The following is a 16308-nucleotide window of genomic DNA, read 5'->3' as shown; positions in this document are numbered from 1 at the left end:
ACTGACTGAACTGTTGCTCAAAATTATCTCCCGCCGCCGGACAGTTCAAACGCGTCGCCGCGGTGCACGCTTCAATCACCACGTCAAAATTTCCCAGTAAACCATAAATCCATGACTTTTCAATATCTTTTCAAAATGATGATTTGGATGGAAAATCAACATAATATCAATGTCACCTTGCTATCTGGGAGCTTAACTTTGTATTTATGTGCAAAAAGAAAACAGAAAACCCCAACTGATTTTCCGCCATGTTTTTTCAAAATTTTCAAAAAGCTGACAAGTGAGGGAGGAGTCAGATTTATTACTGTGTTATGATTCGCAGCAAATTTTTATTACTGTAGTTTGACCATAATTCATAGCGAAACTACAGCAACATACTGTATTCACAAATACAGTACACATTTTCCTCAAAAACAGCAGTGATGCTGTGAAAATCACAGAATCTTGTTACAGTGCACCCTGGGCTTAGTACCCAGAGACTTCTTTTAAGAGAATTGCTAGAGAAGGTTTGACACCGGTCCAAAAGCACCAAGCAGACAACGTGAATTCCAGTCAAATCATAAAAGTTTATTAAATAACCAAAGGGGAGGGGGAAGGGAGGAGCGTCCTGCAATAATACCTGAAACAAGTCAGAGGTTATGAAAGTACAAAAATATTTATTATTGTTCTCTTATTATAGTACAATATGAACAGGTGATTTCTAAAGTGGGGCCAAGGCTCCACTGGAGCTAAAAAGATACAGCAGATGGGGGCTTAACTGAGGGAGACAGACTAACTGGAGGTGTGTTCTAAGTTCCAGCCATCACACGTGCATACACACTGCAAGAAAGTGACTTACCAGTGACACAGCAGCCCACCGCAAGCAACAAGGACACCACAAATGTGCAGCTACAGGGTCCCACCACCAGGTGACTAGCCTCCCTCAAAGAGGGCCCCACATCTGCCAAACAAACAAATAAAACAGCACCACAAAGGGGCAAAAATACAGTAGGCTTATACAGACTTTACGGTAGATTATGCAGGCACACCAGGACAAAAGATACACGCAAATGACAGCCAGCACTATAAGCAGTTGCAAGAATAAAGCATATGCCACTTATGCCCCGTTCCTCTTTACTAATGCGGCAAAGCAACATGCAAGCTGACATAAACGCCAAATAAACCCAAACACAGGCAGACGTAGACACTTAAGTTAATGCCCACAAAAAGAAACAAAACAGACACCTTACTCAAAAACCGCCCACAATTAGGCTACACCAAAATAAACTAACACAGACAAGACAACAGCACGACCCACGCTATGCACCCCGCGATGGAAAAGGCCGCGCTACCTGGACAGGACAGAAAAGACATTGAACATAAGCCTTCTACTGCAGCCTAGAAAGTTACCCATTAAAGCAAGCATCGTACATACATACCCATGTTCGTAACTACGATTAGTGCACAAAGCGCCGTATGGAGAGCACTCACCCACGTTCAGCTACAGGCATAAAGAGAAAATGTTACGACTCAAAACGGAAAATAAACTACGAGAGATTTAAGATATAGGTGCATACCTGTAGAATGAATAAGGGATGGTGTCTAAAACACGGGCAGCAGAAGTAGACTAGCCGGTGACCGCGAAGCTACAGGTGAAGACAAACATTGATTAAACCATGTTATTAGTCCGGCAGCAAACGGGAGTATTGCAACATACCTGATGACTGACTCCGACACGCTAGGGGGTTAAAACAGACGGCGCTTACAACGCTTCTTCGTACCTGGGTGGTTTTATACTGTCCGGCCAGTAATCAGTGCAAACGAACTCCGGTGTGGAACTAATCACCACGCCCCCCTAGTTAGCGGGAGCAGGCCAGTGTGGGACATGTAGGGAAAACAGAGAGACATAGGGAAAAGACAGAGAAACAAGGTGAACTGGCTACAATCAGACTAGGGCTAGCGTATAGCCAACCTGCACCCTCCGAGGTGTAGAACCAGAATGGTGCAATGCTCATTTGCATATACAGGATCACTGGAGTGGAACGATCTGCCTTTATTTATCATACAGAACACAAGCCCATACAGTTTTAAAAGTAATGTCAGGAAATGGCTTTTAGCTAAAATCCAAGAATAGGTAGGCTGGTGGGTGGGTAGGAGGGTTTGTTGAGTTTGAGTAATGTGTCATGTAGTTGTATGAGTTTGGGATATGTGTTTTAAGTGTTGTGTTGTGCTATGTGTCTTAAGTGTTGTATACTGTATGTAGGCTATGTTAAGAACAAGGACCACAATGGAAATAAGTCTATGACTTTTTGTGCTATCCTTGACACTGTTTTAATGCATGATTTGTAACGACATATTTCAATGGTTTGTCAAATAAACTAAACTAAACTAAACTAGACAGTATGGCAGTGCACGTCTTTCATATGGTCTTAGTCCCTTCTGCTGCTGCATCCGGCAACACACACCCCTCCTAGTGCATCATGAAACATCCTCATCTCCTGGTAGAGAAGTTGTCATGTCTCTAGGTGCCTCTAGATGGTGTCTTGTTGTTTCACAAAAACAGGATCTGGCAGAGAGAATGTGCTTTGGGGAACAAGCAACACTATTGTCCATGCAACACCCAGCCACATGGCAATGTTTGATAAACAATTTAATACAGTTTTATAAAAATAATAGATATTTCCCATATTTTGATACAGGTAAATCAAACAAGAGTCCTAACACAATTAGATAAACAGTCCAGGTGTACAAAAGCAAGAGTGTAGCGGAAAACAACACTTTTGTTTACATTTAGTTCTCCTGCAGACCCGCAGGACTAGAAACATAGGTAAACATATGTACATCGTACATTTTCAGCCTCAATTACTATTGTTTCAATTTCAAACACTAATTTAAACAATGTTTTAAATTTAATTTAATTTAGAGTATACACTTTTTTATTTTCTACAGTACACACTTGTTCAAAAGTATAGATTTAAAATGTAGAATATTTTGCACTCTTACTTTCTTTTGTTAGGTTTATGCATCTGTAAGCATTTGTGCTTCTGTTTATGCATCTGAAAGCATTTTTTTTAACAGTTTCAGACTATGACATGAGGCGCCCACACTGTGCCACATCCTGTGTTTTTCAAAGAGTTCTGTGTGTCACACACACACACAGACACAAACACACACACACACACACACACACATACACACACACAGACATATACTGCTGTGGGCTTTCATCTTCTATCTGTCGCTTAATCAAATGTTGTTGTACTCTTTTCCCCAATAAGAAAACAAATGAACTGCAGGACACTAAAAGGACACTTGAATTAATAACATACTGTTAAATTACGATAGCACAGTAATTCCAAACAAACATTACAAAAGCATGAGCTAATAAAACTGTTGTCTTGGAGCAAGTTCTGCCCCAACCTCCTCAGGAGTTTTGCACAGAGCACCACGGAAGGAGAGAGAGAGAGAAAAAAACGGGCCGTTACGCACAACGTTGTTCTGTGGTTTAGGTTGGACTGCCAAGAGATGTTACCATGGTAGCGAGCCTTTCATCAGTGCCAGCTGTCTGGTTGTTGGTCTTTGTAAGGTTGTTCTGTCCCTTTTCAGTAGAGTAAGACTAAGGCAATGCCCCGACTGCACAAACAGCCTTTTAAACTACATTCCGGTCTCACTTAAAACTAGATTGACGTCGTTTTTGTCCCAAACTAAAACTTAGACTCGTTATAATCCAAAAATAGACCCTTGGTTGAAAAACACCTAACCTCTTCTTTAAGATGTTATGTATAAGGGATAAATTCCATTAATTCCGTATAACTGGACACACCTCGAAGGCCGTTATCCCGCTTATCACCCGGTTGCCATTGTAAAGCCTTTACAGCACTCAAAGGAAACACGCGGTTCCGTTTAAAAAGAAGCTCACTAGTTCAGCTTGTTGTACAACTTTCGTTGGCCTTATTAACAGCAAAAGCATTGACAGTTAGCTTGTTTACAGTTGATTCCATTGTTGCAAAGCCTGCCTCCAGGCTCAACCGTCGTCCTACTGTCGTTGTTATAGTTACCATTCATACGCATTGATATGGAACGGCGATTAAACTTTTTTTTACCAGATCTACTTCATATGTGTCCCGTTATTCAGAATTAAAAGCCACCCCACCAGCCATCAGAAAAGAGTATTTCTTCTCTCCAGGTGATAAGACAATCATATTACTAAGTCTCTCTCATTTCATCAACTATTATTTCCAGTGATTGTAAAGAGGCATGATCTAACTGTGTGGCTCTACTGTTATTGAGCCTGGGAGGATCTGCAGAGGAAACCGTTTCACAGTGAAATTCAAGTATGGAAACACTCTCTCACTGAAAGTGTGTGTGAGGGTGTGTAGGTGTGTGTTATTATCAGGGTCAGAGAATGACAGCTCTCCTCTGTCCCAGTCCAGCTGCACTCTGATCCTCTGGAGTTTCTGCTGCACTGTGAGGAGAGTGAGGTAATGAGGTGGAGCACATGCTGCATATTTACCACCAGTATACCCCATACGCCACCGTCCACTCATGGAGCTAAAGTCTCCCTTCCTCTGGAGGGACTCTGCCATCACACCCACATGCCACCATGTACTGTCCCCAACCTCCACATCCCAGCAGTGAGTCCCTGAGTTAAAGCCCTCAGAGCCCAGGACACTGAGATACTTATCAAATCTCTCTGGGTTATCAGGAAGCTGCTGTCTCTCATCACCACATCTCACACTGGTCAGATCCTCAGACAGGAGGAGTTCTGGGTGTGCAGTGTTGGGATCCAGAGTCACAGGAGCTACAGAGAGGAAGAACACACAACACACATTTTCTAAATCTGTTTCTTTGTGGGATTGTATCTATGTTTTCATCCACACATCCAAATGTAACCTCTGTTGTGGTCACCACATAGTCTATCTTCAGGCTCTAACGCGCGAGCATACAATTGGACTGAGGTATGCTAGAGTAAGGAGGCTAAAGTCCAGTGCGCTAGTGTCTAGCAGGGACGCTAGTGTCTATATGGCATGTCTCTTAAAGTGTTGTGAGGGAGGTTTACGTACTTTACACCAACTGGCTGACATTACAGTCACTAGGGGTGTGTACGGATATTGAATAATCAGTTAACCGTTTGATATATACTAACTACACAAATCTTAAAGGGACACCAGGCAACGTTTTCGTGTCATCTTCGTAAGTCGGTACATGGTTAAATGACTCATTACAGGGCGAATGAAGACTCTCTCGCCCGCCCCTACTGCCTGTAGGAAGAATATGCCGCTTGCAAGTTCGGTGTATCGTACCTGCCGACATTCGGTCTCACAAAGTCTCAGACATTGTGAGAAGCAGGATTATATTTACATGTTACTGGTTAGCGCTTCGGACTTGTAACCGGAGGGTTCGAACCCCGACCAGTAGGCACGGCTGAAGTGCCCTTGAGCAAGGCACCTAACCCCTCACTGCTCCCCAAGCGCCGCTGTTGTTGCAGGCAGCTCACTGCGCCGAGATTAGTGTGTGTTTCACCTCACTGTGTGTTCACTGTGTACTGAGTGTGTTTCACTAATTCACGGATTGGGATAAATGTAAAGACCAAATTTTCCTCACGGGATCAAAAGAGTATATATACTTATACAGGAAGATTGTAAAAGACAAAAAAAATCAGCTTTGGCAAACTTGGGGATGAGCAATGTGAGGTCTGCTTGGAACACGCTGCACATGCAAACTGCCACACAGGGGAGACTGAAAGCTCAGATTGCCCAAAGTGCCTATAAGTATACTTATACTTATACTTAATCAAGTTAGACTGTTGCAGTTACAATAAACAGTGGATCTAAGACATGTTTGCAATTACTTGTCTTACTTGGCTGTTTTATGTAACATATTTCAGTAGCATACACAATGAATAAAAGACCACAGAATTCACAGTCTACTGATGGACCGTTTTTGCATTTCGTTGCAAGAGACTCATTGCTCACCATACCAATAACACCAGAAGCTATGGACTTTCTGCTGTTAATAATGCTGGTAACGCAGAAAACGGAATAACGGACTAGCCGGCTATTTGAATATTTCTGTTTATTCGAAAGCACACCCATAACAGCCACCCCACTAAAACCCTCCCATTCGCGTCACACCACCAATGTCTCCTGCAATGAAAAAGTCCATTTAATTTACTGCTGGTAACTTGCAGCAATCATGGACACAGTTCATGCAATTTCCATACAGGGGTAACATTAGTGTATCTGGTTGTGTGTGTGTACTCACTGTATTGAACAATCTCCTGCATCTTCTCCCAGGCTCTGAACTTCAGGTTGCCCAGGTGCTTTGCCACATTGATCAGAGCTCCTGAAACCCTCTCTGGATCCTGCAGTGTACATTGGGCTCTGGAATAACATTCACATTAAAGAGTCAGCCACTGGGTCTCCATCCAACTGCACTGGGCTCTTGAAAAACACATGCGAGAATCAGTGCTGCTGTAGGTATGTAAACATATTTCTACATCACACTATACATCCCATATACACTACTACCTCTATCCGTGGCTGCAGTCGCTCATAACAAGCTGGTAATGGTGAACTTCATCAGTGGGAAAGAGTGTGTACTGTATGTAATGTTACCTTACATGAAAGAGTGTGTACTGTATGTAATGTTACCTTGAATGTTTTTTACTTCACAAATATCTCACCTTTTCACTGCACTCTTGTAGTTCTGGGAAACACAGAGTGGAATTATACAAATTGCAATAAACAGGCAATATACAGCAGTGTATGGTATGGAAATATTTTATGGAGAGGTCAGATGCAAAACCCTCTAAATGTGGGTCTGTCTGACCACTTTTCTTTTAAAATAAATGTAAAAAAAATATCAGGCTCCTATACGCTTTTGCCTACAAATCAATATTTCAGACCAGGAAGAGAGTCGTATTTAGCGGGTTTTGAAGGAAAATTATTTGACGCATACTGTGTGTGGACAGCATTCACTCACCAATGTTATCTAATTTTTTAACAGAGGTGGCGTTCAGAGGCGTTTGCATTTGACCTCTTCATATAAGAGTATAAGGGATATCTATACATCATCTTTCTGTATCCAATGAGATCCATTAAAATCATACAGCTAAACAACACAGCAATAGACCAAGACTGACTCTTATATACCTGCAAGAATGTGATGTCATCACCTCCAATCTCCTCTTCTATGGCTCTGAATATGTGTGAAAGGTTCAAGATCTCTCTGTTCATCTTCTCAATCGTCTTCTTCATCATCTGACTCTTCTGCTTCTCTTCCTCCTTCAGTGCAGCTATCCTGGTTGCCTCTTCATCACATAGAAACTGGTGAAGCTTCCTAAACTCCTCCTTGATCTGCTTTTCTGTGTGTTGAGCCTGAGTCTGGATTGACACACATAATCATCAAATATTTCAATTTCAATGTAAATGATCAAATCAATCTGCTTTTTGCTGCGATCCATATATTACCTTAATGTGTGCTGCTGTTTGATCACAGATTAGTTTAAGTTCTTGAAAGGTCTTCAGTTTCTTTCTGAGAGGGTCCAGGTTGGTTATAACTTCCTCCTAAAATACATGAGCACTTTAGCTGATTGTAGACAGAGACTTTACTAAAATACATGAGCTCCTTAGGTGACTGTAGACATCATTTTACAGTTCCACTGAAATTACTTAGATGACTAATTATAAAAAATATTTATGGAGTATTTTGGAAAAGAGCCCTTCATTCTGATATAAAGAGAAATGTAATTAATTACATTTATGCAGATTTTGCAGACATTTTCTCCAAAGCTACACACTCAGATGCAAATTACATTGCAAGTGAATTGTTACATTGTCCCCAGAGCAAGTGGGGGCTAAGTGCCTTGCTCAAGGACCCAACGGTGGAAGCTGGTAATTGAACCCACATCTTTTCTTTTCTGGCAACTGCATGCAAGCCCAACTCCTTAATCACTACGCTACCATTTGCTCCTTATTATTTTCTAGTGATAAAAAAGTGAGTATTCCTGCCCAGCACTGCTTATGATAGGTTTAGTCCTCTTACTGGACACATTCTTACCCTGAACATAGAGTAGTTTCCAGAATCAGCTGATACGTTTCTTACCCTGAATTCTGTTGCAGCTTCATCTATGGGACTGAAGGTGTGATTTCTGTGTTTCTTTGAGTCTCGACACACCAAACACACAGGCTGTTTGTCCTCCAGACAGAAGAGCTTGAGTTTCTCACTGTGCAGACTGCAGAGCACCTCAGGCCCAGAAGAAGAGCATCTCCCCCCTGATATGGTCACACAGAGATTCCTCAGCGCAAGATTTATTGGCGGATTCTCTGTTGAAGACTTTCTTCTGCAGACAGGACATTCCCTCAGTCCTTTGCTCTGCCAGCACTTCTGCAGGCATTCCTTACACACGCTGTGAGAACACGTCATGACAACAGGGTCCTTGAAGACTTCACAGCAAACAGGACAGGAGAGATCCTCCTCTAAGGGATATCGTGAGGCCATTTCTCCTGTATCACACTGTGGCTACTAGTTTACAGTTGTCATTTAGCCTACTAGTTATTCAACTCCGGTTGATTTCAAATCTCCTAATGTCTCTGTAGCCTGAATGCAAATGGAAGTAAACTAGCCACCATGAATTTGAAGTTATAATGTGCTACTTACTTTTCTTATTGCTGTGCACCCTACAGCACCCCTACTGTACCAAATGAGCTGTCGGTCCCAATATAAAACCTGAGAAAAATGCTCTCAGCTTTACTTTCTCACTCAGGAAGTGGTAGGTTCTTCTGTAGACTGACTTCAGTCGTCGGTCCTTTTTGGGTAAGAATGGCAAGGCCTGACACAGGGTGTGTGGGTGTGCAGTGCTGAGATTGTAGCTTATGAGCTGTGGGAAAGGTCACCATTACATGCCTCTACTGCCTTAAGGTTAAATAGGAAGTTTGCCAAAATGTCAGATTGTCGTGAAAATGAAAAATATTTCCCCATACAACAGTATTTGTATTGCAGTGCCATTCTCCTGGCACAAGCTGGTAACTGCTCATTGTCAAGTTCAGTGGTAACATGTGTTTGACATTTATTGACCTTTTTTTTCTTATGCAGAGACAGAGAAATGCTACATTATTGTATATTGACGACCAATGTATTCTGCCTTACTGCCACTGATAAAAAACATGTGTAATGCAGTACTGTGACAGTTATCTTAGATACCTTCACAATCCTGTAGGGAATTTAGGACTTGCATTTGTAAACTTTTATTGTACTTTATATGCCTACAGGCATTCATATAAATGTCTGTTTGTGATGACACAGCATCATGTCTGTCCTGTATTTCACAGAACTACAGCAAATGAACATGTACACATACAAACACACACACACACACACAGACCACTCTACACACACACACACCAACAGCAAGATATTTTGATATTTTATATGCCTTGATACGAAAACTGTGACTTAGAATGTCTGGTCATATGACTGATTTTGAGTTATTGCATTTATTGAAACTGTTTTTTGGGTTTTTAACTCTTTGCATCTGAATATGTGAGTATCTATTTCTACAAATAAATAGCAATTTTGCCTGTTTCCAGGCCACTGACCAAGAAAAACCTGCTTTGTAGTGAAAGGCTGAAGCTGAAGACGCACATGATGTAAGCATTAAGCAGTCCCAAACTACTTTGATACTGCATGATTAATAACCTTAGGATTTTATTCAGTCATTCGAACATTATTGGGGAAAGGGTTGCTTTTTTCAGGCTATAAAACTGATCCATTATTATGACCGCCAACTCGCGCCAACCAAGTCATATAGGTTTAGTCAGATTTTTTTTTTTTTTTTTCTTTTCGCGATGTCCAAATTTCCGCCAATGATTCCCGGGACACTGAAAGACCGGGTAGACAAAACTTGGTGGGCATGTAACCCCATATGGATAGCATGGAACCATCGTTTTCGTTTTGATCTGTAGCCCCCACGCTGGACTGCACCCCGAAAGGAGGGTAGGGGCAGACACAGTTTTCTGTGAATATCTCGAGAACCGTAAGGTTTAGGAGGACCATTATTTTTGTATGTTGATCTCAAAGGGCCATGTCAACGCATTCCATAACCACTCATTTCATGTATAGCGCCACCTAGTTAAACACAAAAAGTAAAAAATGAGGTGGTGTAATTGAAGGTATCTGTGACCTAACATAGTCAAAACTGCAATCGAAATTGGAAGTGTAGGATCATTATGACACCCTCTGTCTGCACGCCAAGTTTTGTGGAATTCCGTTCATGGGGGCCACACAATAAATTAATTTATGTTACTATACACCAACTGGCCTGTAGGTGGCCGGAGACAGTTTTCTGTGAATATCTCGAGAACCGTAGGGCCTAGGAGAGGTCCACCTTTTTTTTGTATGTTGGTCTTATAAGGGGGCATGTCAACCCATCCCATTACCACTTATTTCATGTATAGCGCCACCCTAGTTAAAAAATTAAAAGCATAAAAATTAGGTGTTTTCATCTCAATATCTCTGGCTGACAAGGTCAAAACTGCACAAAATTAAAAGTGTAGGATCATTATGACACCCTCTGAATGCATGCCAAGTTTTGTGTACTTTCGTTCATGGGGGCCTTTACAATAAAATAATTTATGTGTCCATTTAGTGACGCACACCAACAAGGATTCCCCGGACACTGAAAGACCGGGTACACAAAACTTGGTGAGCATGTACCCCATATGGATAGCATGGAACTGTCATTTTTAGTTTTCATCTGCAGCCCCGCTGGACTGGACCTCCGAAAGGAGGGTAGGGCGAACACAGTTCTCTGTGAATCTTTTATGGTATGTTGGTCTCAAGGGCCCACATAAACCTGGCTCATAATCACTCATTTGTGATTTGCCCCAGTAAAAATGAAAATCAGTAGGATTAAAAAGAAAGCCAAAATAAATATTCATCATCATCATCATGGCTGCATTTTCAGTATTGGCGAGAAGTAGTCGTTTGTCCACTAGATGGCGCATCGCTGCAGTGAGACGTAATTTTGTTGGAAGTTAAAAGGGGTTGGAAAAACAATGGACGCTTCATACAAGGACTGTAATTTACCTTGCCCGAACATCTAATAAGGATAGGACGATGTTCACATGAAGTGTAATTCCCATTTCTTCTTGAAGCCAAATAAATCTGAGGATGTTTATCGGACATGCTTGGTTTTACTGCAGGCATGCGTTAATCTTGTAATATCAATAAGGACCTAGGTAATGTTACCGTTAGCGTTGGTTGAGTGATGGAGGCATTTGATTTATTGCATTTGTAGAAAACTATAAATGCGGTTATACCAAGCAAATGTATAGCAGCACTGTTTGTATCTTTCGACTGTCATTTATTGCCGTGCTACAAAATCATTCTGTGCAATGGAAGATTTACCAACGTTACACCGGTCTGATGCAGTTTTGCCTATACATGCGTGAGACTGAGACGCCTGTTTATTTTGTTTTAAGTGCGTGCAGGGTGTGAGGGAATCGATGTGCTTTGATTACAGCTTGGTAGTTGTAGTCTGTGAAATTAAAAAGCACGTGTGTGTGAAGTATCCAAACAATGACACCTTCATTTCATTATGGCTGCTTTAGCAAAACACCTTAAGCTACTGTGTAGTGGGTCCCATTTAGAAGTGGCTACTTCATTTGCTTTCCTTGACTCATGGAGCTGCGTGAATGTTATTACAACTTTCGCCACGCGATATGACAGTTTAAGTCCGCTTTTGATACTGTAAAGCGTAAGCCATTGGTTTCAAAAGGAGATTTTATTTGTGTCGCCAGGATAGCCTATTGACAATTTATGTTGTCCAATAGGCCTACCTTATAATCCTACCTGTAGCTTAGGGAAGCTAACAACTTTCTATTAGGATCCTAGTTTGTTAGTTACCGTTTTGTCATAACTCCCTGATGCATTTTGCATTTAGAATAGCCAGAGCGTGTATATCTCAATCGAACATTAAACAATATCGGTGCCTATGGACTAGGCTGGGTGAACCCAACCTGATCTGCCCCAACATTTATTTTTGATTTCTTAAAAGATTGAGCTTGGTCTGATGAAAGCCAGACTAGCCATGGACCTCAGTTAAACAATGCAAGGGAACATGAATCAGCCTATATTTGCACTAACAATAACGGACAAAGCTCTTCAACTTTGGCCGTTAAAATAATAATATGAACAGTCTAGCGACGCATTTCATCAAAGGCCCATTTGGACATGTCAGTTATTTGCACCACTGGTTAGATGTAAAAAAGCACTTCGTTTCAGACTAGGCTACTGTTACTTAATTTGTGCATTAACAATAACGTTTCAGACTACTGTTACTTAATTTGTTGCATTGACAATAAAGTATTACATGAACTAAAGATGACTAAAATCTTATGTAGAAGAAGAAACATTCACAAAAATCCATCCATCCAAAATGACCTTTGTTTTTGATAGCTGTTGAAAAGCGCATGGAACTGACAGAGATGTTTTGTTTAAAAAATACATAAAAATAAATAAATAAATAACATTATGCTGATACCTTTTGCTTTTCCCAAATACAATGTAGCCTACAGGTGTAAGTGACCTTTCATCAATCCAGTTGCAATGGATGAACTGTGATGAACTGCCCTACTTGTGATTGTTTAGAGATTTTAAAGGTTTATAACAATTCTACATCTTCTTTGGCTATTCTACAATCTATTCACCTTTTCAGCACCAGTAGGTACTTTCTGTGCAGCCGCACACACACTCAGGCATGCCAAACAAGCATACAAAAGTTTCAAGAGTGGGGGATGGAGTAAAATATGGAGACAAATTGAAGTGTGATTTATTTTCGCGGAACGGATGTACAGGACTGAGCGGCGGTCATATTTTGTACCGCTATGCGGTACATCTAGTTATGATATCTTGTTGATCTAGACTTTGACTTCTTGTGATGGAGCATTCATTTCAAGTTACCTAAACACAACTTTGACAAGATCTAAGTTGACCTTTAAGTGTATTCATATTTTCGTAATATAAAATGTGAATTTCTGCTTTTATTCCAACAGAGCGCCCTGGACTCTACAGAAGGGACCGAGGGAAGCAGAAGGGACGGCCTGTACACTCACCTGGGCACTTGGACCTGAATGTGATGCTGCAGCCACCTGCACCACAGCGCCCCCTCTGGTCATATTAGTTTACAACGCACATTCATCCAATATATCACAAATATTTAGCTACAACTGCAAAATAATCTGTTACCATGACCATTTATAGTCCTGTGGTGCTTCACCTACAGGGCTGAGAGTGTGTCTGCACTGCGCTCATGTTCAGAATCAGTCGATTATTTTCTTACCCTGTACTTTGATGCTGCTTCGTCTATGAGACTGAGAGTGTGTCTCCTGTGTTTCTTTGAGTCTCGACACACCAAACACACACAGGCTCTTTCTCCTCCACACCACACACACAGGATGTTTATCATTCAGACAGAGGAGCTTGAATTTCTTACTGTGCAGACTGCAGAGCACCTCAGACTCTGCTGAAGCCCCAACTTCTTTCCTGTAAGAAAGTCTCACACAAGTTCCTCCACCTTATGTTATCTGAAGGTGTCTTCATTTAGATTAATATCAGTGACAGACTGAAACAAGCTTTTGAGAGGCAAGGTGGCACATGCAAAGAAAGAACCTAACCTACATTTCCGTAAACATGGTCCAGTCCATACAACTTCATTTCAATTTCGAAAGAAATACTGGACTATGTTTAAAAAAATAAAAAAAAAATGGCGACGAAATTGTGAATTTCCAGAGCGTGTTACTCCACACTCAGCAATCGACTCCTACAGACTTTCCCCTGAAGATGTTGTTTGGAACAGTAGAAGAGGTATAAAAATAGCGTTTTGTAGCAGTGAAATGACATGCCTCGGTCACTTCCAGGCTAACGAGTTTTGACTAAAAACGGTAAAATCGAACTTTCTCAAAACACATCCGAATGACATGATTTGATGTCAACTCAATCATCTGTAAATTGATACTGATTTGGATGTCAACTCAACGTATGTACTCCCAATCATCCGTAAATTGATCTAAAGTGCATTTTACTCCGGACAATTCCTTTAAGTCCGCTTGATACTGTAAGCCAGGTGTTTTCAACCAGTGGTCCGCGGCGCACTCGTAGTCCGTGAGGACATTGCTGGTGGTCCCTGACCATGGGTTCAGTAGTTGCAATGTGGAAATCAGTATTTTTCCCACAAACAATAACGGATGCAGCTCTCAACTTGGCCCGTTAAAATGTGAACAGTCTAGCGACGCATTTCATGAAGGCCCTTTTGGACATGTCAGTTATTTGTACCACTGGTTAGATGTAAAACTGCATTTCGATTTAGACTATTGGTATTTAATTTGTGCATTGACAATAAAGTTGAATATCATACATAGCCGTGGGAAGTGGGGGTGCGTATTTATGTGTCATACCACTCGTGATCAAAAAAAAAGAAGCTCTCCGTCCACCTGTCTATTATTCTATTATGCACTAAAAAATGTTACATTAGACCTGGGAGATCTAAACAAAAACTAAACAAATTAACAAAACAAACCTGAGGGAGATATCCTATGACGCTAGCTTTATGGTATGACAATATGTCGTATTAAGTAGCTGAATATTACCGTGAGTTTCCCAAGGAGCTGAACACGGGTCGCCTCGATCTTCAGCCTAAAATGATGCATAGTGTTATCGGGGAGTCTCGGCGCACCACGGTGAAAGGTGGCATGGATATTGAGTAAGCTCCATCCACAAATGAGAGCTCTCTTCAGCGAGGTAGATGAAATTATTCAGCTGTGTCACTGCATGCCTGTTTCAATGGCCTCCTCAGAGCGTTTTTCTCTTCTTTTTGAAAGTGTAGGTTAAAAGCTACACTGTGCGTTTATGATGTTAGCATTTGTTGTAGGCTATATTTGTGATATGTAGATCAATTTAATGTAGGCTAGCCTATGAATATTGCGTTGTGTAGTAGGCCTATGTTATGCATATGTTTTGAGTCTAATAGTCTAATATGCTGTGCGATATGGTCTTTAGACTGTTTAGACACCCATGTCAGAAGCGTCAATAATTATTATGTTTTATTAATGTTGGTGTTAAACAGTTTTATATTTCACGTGTTCACCGTCGATTTCGGTGCAAGGCTACAGCAACTTTTGTGACCGTACTAGTGTAGCGTCAGATAGCACTCGTTAGTATCAATCTGTGCTTTGCGACATTTTGTCGCATTTTTTCTGTACTGTAGCCATAATGGTCTTGACAGTGATGTATGCCTGTGCTATGTGTCATGCAATGTGCTGTCCATTAACAGAGAAAGGCGTTTAAATAAAATACAATAATACCATTTCAATAAAGCCTATTTTTCCTGGCAAACTAACCCCCCCTCCGACTACAGCACCCCCAACCAAAACTCACTTCCCACGGCCTTGATATCATATGAACTAAAGATGACTAAAATCGTGCATATGTAGAAGAAGAAACATTCACAAAAATACATGGCATGACCTCTCTTCTTGATAGCTGTTGAAAACTGCATGGACATGATAGGGATTGTTTTGTTTGTGAATAAATAAATAACAATAAATGTAAAACTGATACCTTCTGCTTTCCCCAAATACAATGTAGCCTACAGGTGTACATGACCTTTCATCAGTCCAGTTGCAAAGGATGAACTGTGATGAACTGCCCTACTTGTGATTGTTAAGAGATTGTAAAGGTTTTATAACAATGCTACACATTTTTTTGGCTAGTGCTACAAATCTATTCACCACTTTCAAGAGTAGGGGTGAAGTAGAAGCTGGATACAAATTGATTAGTGTGATATATGTTCGCGGAACGGATGTATAGGACTTAGCGGATGTACAGGACTGAGCGGCAGTCATATTTTGTACCGCTATGCGGTACATCTAGTTAAAATATATATAAAGAAGTAAAACACTGAAGTACTGTACAGCACTCAATCACCTTAACTTATCATTATTATTTTAATGTCCACTAGTGGCATTTAAGTTCTGCTCAGGCAAGATCTTTGAAATGACCTCTAAAATAGCCTATGTTTTTTTTTTAGATTAAAATGATTTAGCATGCAGCTCTTTAAAGGAACCATATGTAAGAAATGTATTTCAATCAATCATAAAATGGCCCTGATATGTCACTATACATTAAGAAATCATATTCATTTCAAATACTTATATCTATGACAACAGTAGTCCGGACAGGATATTGTCATTTAAAAAGTGAAGTTGCAGCCCTCAACTAATGTTGATGTTGTCATGTTGTGTTTTGGCCTGATGTGCCACCCTCCACCTA

At 40.9% G+C, this 16308-nt stretch overlaps 1 protein-coding gene across 1 annotated transcript; it reads right to left on the bottom strand.

The window, feature by feature from the left end:
• Positions 1–4117: 4117 nt before the first annotated feature.
• On the bottom strand, positions 4118–8641 carry LOC125291705 (zinc-binding protein A33-like). The gene is made up of 6 exons (XM_048238543.1): positions 8086–8641; positions 7452–7547; positions 7134–7364; positions 6665–6687; positions 6244–6362; positions 4118–4780 (listed from the first exon to the last, which is right to left on the bottom strand). The coding sequence occupies exons 1-6, from the start codon at positions 8479–8481 to the stop codon at positions 4242–4244; spliced, it is 1404 nt and encodes a 467-aa protein (XP_048094500.1). The 5' UTR covers positions 8482–8641; the 3' UTR covers positions 4118–4241.
• Between the last annotated feature and the right edge of the window lie 7667 nt (positions 8642–16308).

Source organism: Alosa alosa, chromosome 3 (assembly GCF_017589495.1).
Source record: "Alosa alosa isolate M-15738 ecotype Scorff River chromosome 3, AALO_Geno_1.1, whole genome shotgun sequence".
NCBI lineage: Eukaryota > Metazoa > Chordata > Actinopteri > Clupeiformes > Clupeidae > Alosa > Alosa alosa.
The sequence above is the reverse complement of the archived record's forward strand: the minus strand, read 5'-3'. Positions and strand labels throughout refer to the sequence as shown.

Excerpts from the sequence above, each read along its gene's own strand:
- LOC125291705 (XM_048238543.1), bottom strand. The coding sequence starts at position 8,481 with ATGGCCTCACGATATCCCTTAGAGGAGGATCTCTCCTGTCCTGTTTGC. Across the intron at positions 7,548-8,085 it reads AAGCTGCAACAGAATTCAGG|GAGGAAGTTATAACCAACCT; the intron begins GTAAGAAACGTA and ends CATGTATTTTAG. Across the intron at positions 6,688-7,133 it reads ATGACATCACATTCTTGCAG|AACTACAAGAGTGCAGTGAA; the intron begins GTATATAAGAGT and ends TGTGTTTCCCAG.